This window comes from Morus notabilis, unplaced genomic scaffold, assembly GCF_000414095.1.
Source record: "Morus notabilis unplaced genomic scaffold, ASM41409v2 Scaffold538, whole genome shotgun sequence".
Taxonomy (NCBI): domain Eukaryota; kingdom Viridiplantae; phylum Streptophyta; class Magnoliopsida; order Rosales; family Moraceae; genus Morus; species Morus notabilis.
In genome coordinates this window covers 135701-141544 of record NW_010359796.1, presented here as the reverse complement: position 1 = coordinate 141544, position 5844 = coordinate 135701, and the positions used below count along the sequence as shown (strand labels likewise).

General features: G+C 32.7%; 1 protein-coding gene across 1 annotated transcript; it reads left to right on the top strand.

Moving 5' to 3' along the window:
- The first annotated feature begins 878 nt into the window (after positions 1-878).
- LOC21405713 (transcription factor mef2A) lies at positions 879-5844 on the top strand. Its single transcript, XM_024163659.1, has 7 exons — positions 879-1473; positions 1962-2733; positions 3188-3319; positions 3427-3498; positions 3610-3675; positions 4977-5015; positions 5242-5844. The coding sequence occupies exons 1-7, from the start codon at positions 953-955 to the stop codon at positions 5413-5415; spliced, it is 1776 nt and encodes a 591-aa protein (XP_024019427.1). The 5' UTR covers positions 879-952; the 3' UTR covers positions 5416-5844.

The following is a 5844-nucleotide window of genomic DNA, read 5'->3' as shown; positions in this document are numbered from 1 at the left end:
TTTTCTTTTTACTAAACAATATGAAAAAAAAAAAAATCTTCCTTCTATTATTTTACTTTGCTCACCTAAGTATTGTACTTATATCATTCCTTTCTATTTTTCATCCCTCTTACACTATTACAGAATTTCAATTTAACGACAGTTCTAAATTGTCATTAAAGATTTTTAACGACAGTTATGCACCTATGTATATTTCTTGATGTACGACTTTTAACGTGAACACTTTCACATATATGTTATTACCGTTGATGTTAAGTCACGAAAATAATATTTTTTTTTGGCATACATTTATACGATGGGAAATTGATCAAGGTTCAAGATGTAATTAAACTTGCTTACGCTTGAGAAAAGCTGATTTATTCTAGGCCTGATTAGTCGCTACTTCAAGAACTTTCCGTTTCCTTTATTAATTCAACTAAAAGATCTAAAGCCATACGTGTCTTCTTAATCCATTAATCGTGATCTGCAAGAAGCATATAGGAAACTTGCCTTTTCATGTGCTTTCTTACTTTCTTGCCAGAAGCATATATATATATATATATATATATAATATGCCCCGTTGTTTGCTTAGTAATGTCATGCGTCTTTCTTATCCACCTGAAAAGAATTATATGAATATATATATATATATATATATGGTTTGAGATAAGCGAGAGAATGTATACTGTCCAGTAATATATACTATAAACCATTTAAATGAAACTTGAAAAACAACATTTTTGTCATTTAAAAATAAAAAACAAACAAAAACAAAAAAGAAACATAAAAAGAAAAACTTACTGACCAACATTATGAAAACAGTAGGAGTAGGAGAACCCTAAACCAAACTCTTTTGTGGCCCGTCTCTCTCTCTCTCCATTTATAATAATTGCCCACGAACTAGTGGAATACTCAGGCTGCATATTTAATTGTCTCCTCATTATTGATTTTGCATACAGGAAAGACATCTCGTATGTCACACCACCAAGTTTCCAACATATATATCTTCCCTCTTCTAAATTCCGCATTTCCCGTCCATCAAACGAAGGGAAACAAACAAGAGAACAAAAAAAAAAAAAAAACCCTCCAGAGATCATCATCTCAATCAAACATGGCTGAAGAATGCGCAGAGAATTCAGTAGCAACTTCTTCTTCCTTGGCCGTCGTGCCACAACCTAACTGGTGGGATCTTCATGGAGCTGGATCGGCTCTCTCTTCATGGTGTAATAATAATAACAGTAATACTACTTCGAGCAATACTAATAATCTAAATACATGGCATCACCAAGCTGCTCCGCCGCCTAACCCTAGTTCCAACTCCGATGAGGATGTTTCGATCTCGACTTCCTTCACCACCAACGCCTCAAACCACTCGGGCCTCACCGTCGAATCGTCTCGCCGCCTTGTGGAGCCGGCGGCTTCTTCCAGCGATGACTTGATTGCGCCCGAGCAGCAGGCTCCTTCCGATAGTCATATTTGGAGCCATGTCTTTTTGTGAGTTTCATTTTTTTTTTCTTTCAACTTTTTTGAAGTACTTTTATGAGTCTAGGATCAAAAAGATAGCTAGCTAGTTGCAGATAACGTATTTGTTTACAGCACTCAAACTTTCAATTATTGGTGCAATTCTTCCCGATCTTTTTTGATATTGGTTTGAGTGGAACGACGAATCTTTTAGCAAATGAATAATAATAATAATAATAATAATAATAATAATAATGAAAAAAAGCGTGCTTTAATGGGTTGGTGTGTGTACAGTGTACACAAGAGGATGTTTCACAGGTTAGGTTTTCCATTGTCCATTTTGAATATTATTTTTCTCTGAATACTTTCTTTTTATTCTTTTATTGATTAGCTAAAAAATCCATTATGCATGCACTGAATCAAATTAGAAACTATGTATGAAAGCAACATACTATGAGTTTCTTAGGAAATTCAACTTTTTCTCAGAAAGTTTACTTATATAATTATATATATTCATGCAGAAATGTTGGAAGTAATGGAGATTTGCAAAATCATCACGACGTGGGAGAGAACTTTCTGGACATGTTATCATCCTCAAAGACCATGTATGATCCGGCGTGTAATTACTTGAAGAAGCTGGACAGTTCTTGGGATCATGACTTCTCAAACTCTTCGTCCACTTTCAACAACTTTACAGATCACAAACCACTAAACGGTTTCAACGACACCATGAATGTTGAAAACGAAAGGCTAACAAATAAGTTGTCAAGCCTCATCAGCACATGGTCTATTGCACCACCCGAACCCGAAATCAACGATAATCGCCTTTTTAGCCCTCAAACGTGCGATATCTCCTTGAGTTCTTCCATGAATCATCATCACTTCTCACAATCACATAATCTTGGCCAGTTAAAGCCGACGCTTGGTGATTCGGCCGGATTGTTTCCTCCATGTTATTTTCATAATATGAAGGTCGAAAACGGGCATGGCGGTGGAGAGATGGAAGCCCCAGCTTCGGCGGCCACCACCGGAGCCTTACTGAGGAGATCCTTAAACAGTTCTAATGGGTCTACTGGATACCAAGTTGGCCTTAACGGCTCACCAAATATGGCCGTGGATAACGTGAAATACCATTATGGGATGCCTAGTAAAAATTTTGCAGATGTTATATCTTTTGCCGGTCGATTAGGAAAGCCCTTGATTGCTACTGATGGACCTAATAATAAGCCTTCTGTCAAGTCTTTGAGTTTGTCTGATTCTAAAAAACAAGGTCTTCCGACTTCTTCTCCACAGGTAAGCACGCTTACAATCAGTGTGATCTTTTTTTTTCCCCCCATAGATAACTTCTATAGTATAGTTGCGAAGCCATACCTCCTGAATCATTTTCTTTTGATTTTTTAATATTGTGTATTTGTTCAAATATATAGTTGCCTCACCCCTCCTTAAAATGTAAATATATATATATATATATATATGTATGTATGTATGTGTGTGGGCGCGCTCTCTCGCTTAAAAACTAAAATTATATGCCCTCCGGTCATGATTTAATTTTCTCGCTCTGCCCCTGGTATACATGGTATAGTAGGAATTTTTTAACTATTCTTTTTTGTTGTTTATTACAGCAGAAATTTTCAAAGAATTTACGTATTGTTCCTAAATAGTATACAACTCATGTTTAGTGCTATATGAAGTTTATAATCAAATGGTCTTTCTAAGTTAATAACTTTTCATGCGTTACGTCACATAGACAAGAGGCAGTACCGGAAGAGGACAGGGAAATACAAACAATGAAGGGAAGAAGAAAAGGTCTGAAGATACTAATTCAGAAACAAGCTTGAAGAAACAGAAGCAAGAAAGTTCCACGGCTTCTTCAGCAAAGGTTTATAACAGTAAATACAGAAAAATATTTGTCTTGGAAAATTATGTTTTATCAGTGGATCATGATATATGTACGGTTTTTTTTTTTTTTTTTTTTTTTAACAACAGATACAGGCACCAAAAGTCAAGCTTGGAGACAGGATCACCGCCCTTCAGCAAATTGTGTCCCCTTTCGGAAAGGTTGATGTTAATAGAAAGAACCTTGAGATAACATATAGTGGAAATGAATAAAAAATTCCCTTTAGTTTAAGCTAATATCTCTCTCTGTTTTTTTTTTGGGTTCATTTTTAGACTGATACGGCGTCAGTGTTATACGAAGCAATTCAATACATAAAGTTTCTTCAAGAGCAAGTGCAGGTGATTATCAATTTTAAAATTCTAATTTCAGTTTTTTAGTTCATATATTTTCAATTCTTTCTTGTAACTTTTTAATTTATGATATCAGCCGGTAAAGAATAGTGTTTTTAATCAGATGGGTGCTGATGTTGTTGGAAGACGTCTAATTTGATCTTAATATTTGCGTTTTTATCTCATTCAATAAAAATTTACATAATTTATCTAGAAGGAGAATATTTAGAATATGAAAGAAATTTCTATTTAGTTGGTATGAAATTTTAAGTTTTAAAAATATCATAACTTATATAATTTGATATGATTTTATTGTGATTTGACGATTAAAAGTTGTGCAAATCCCACGGAGATGATAGCTATACGACTTTAAGCGACCATTTCTTCCTCTGTTCACAACATGATTAGAAAACAGAGTACCAATTGTCAAAGTAGGTGCCACCCAAAAATCAAACATGGAATTATAATATATGCTTATACGTAGTGACCTACAATTACAAATTCTTAAATCCATAAAATGAAAGATATTATACAATAAATTGAAAAGGCACAACGCCCGAAACTAAAGTAGTACGTGTAATTGCAACAAATACTTTATTAGTTAAAAGTTATCGCATGCAAATTTTTTTTTTTTTTGTTAGTGTACTTAATTAATCATATAAAATATCATTATCATTGTTCCTGTATCAGCACGCACCATTCTTGTTACTTCACTATAATATAAAAGAGTAGATGTTTTTCCTCCTGTAGACTTTTGGTCGTCCAAAACGTTGCGTTTGGATTTTTTTTTTTTTTTTGCTTTTAATTGTATGTTATTTATAATTTATGTTCATCCCACAGTGGTTTAAAACAATAAATTTTTAGGTATTTTACTAATTTTTTTTAAAAGTTTCAATTCCTTTATTTATTTATTTTTTACTTTGTTATCTTAAATTTAGAATGTTTCATGTATTTCTATAATTGAAAATTACTTTTGTACTCAAACTATTATTAATATATACATTTTTTAAAAAGAAAAAATAATGTGTGGGGAATTTAAATTCTACATTTTTATAGTGGAATTAGGTGTACAACTTTCGTTAGGACAAAACATACTACCACTTAATATATGTTCTTTTTTAATCTCTAAGTAAAAATTTTCACTACTTTTTTTTTGCTTATTGTTGTTTGTATTTTACGTTATAAAAATTTTAATTATAACTAAATATGCACGTACCAAAACTAGTTTTAAAAACAAAAGCAAATAAGTTTTGTACTAATTCCTTAGCAATGCTTTCTGACACTATTTTTCCTTAAAAAAAAATTTGCAGTTATTGAGTAATCCGTACATGAAAACCAACTCACATAAGGTACGTAAAATCCTACTCATTTGTTTATTGTGTTTAAATTCATGGTTTTAATTCTGCTACAGTGTTTTTTTCTCATAAAAAATTTGAATTTCAAATGTCAAAATCAAGAATCACTGATTTAAACGCATGAACTAAACGAGCCATAAAAGATTATCGTCTTCTGTTTCTAAAGCCATATATGATTTTTATTTTATTTTTTAATTGTGCTTATATATATTTATTACAGGATCCATGGGGAAATTTTGATAGAAAGGACCATTTTAAGGGAGATCACGTAAAGCTTGATCTGAGGAGTAGAGGTCTTTGTTTAGTTCCGGTGTCATGTACGCCTCAGGTTTACCGTGAGAACACTGGATCCGACTACTGGACTCCAACATACCGGGGCTGTTTGTACAGATGAATATTTTAGGTTCTGCCCTATAATTTTCTCGTATTTCTTAGCTAGCTAGCTAAATCACACTGATAAGTGAAAACTGGTTTTGTTATATATTATAATTAATCGGGGAGGAGACAAATTATACTCTCTTAGAGTGCGTGAGTCTAAATTTTTACTCATTATTCTTGATTAATGTTCTTTTATAGTTAAATAATTATATCAATTAAAATGGTATTAATCAAGAATAAGAAGTAAAAATTAAGACTCATGCATTCTTAACGTCAAGTTCAGTAATTTTGTCTAATTATATCAGCAGTTTCAAAGTGACGCATCCCAGTCCTAAAAGCCTATCTGCATGAGAAATGATCAGTCAACCATATATATGTATATATAGTTGGTAGGTTATTTGGTACTTATAATCTTCTTGTGATCAATATTGTATAACTTCATGAG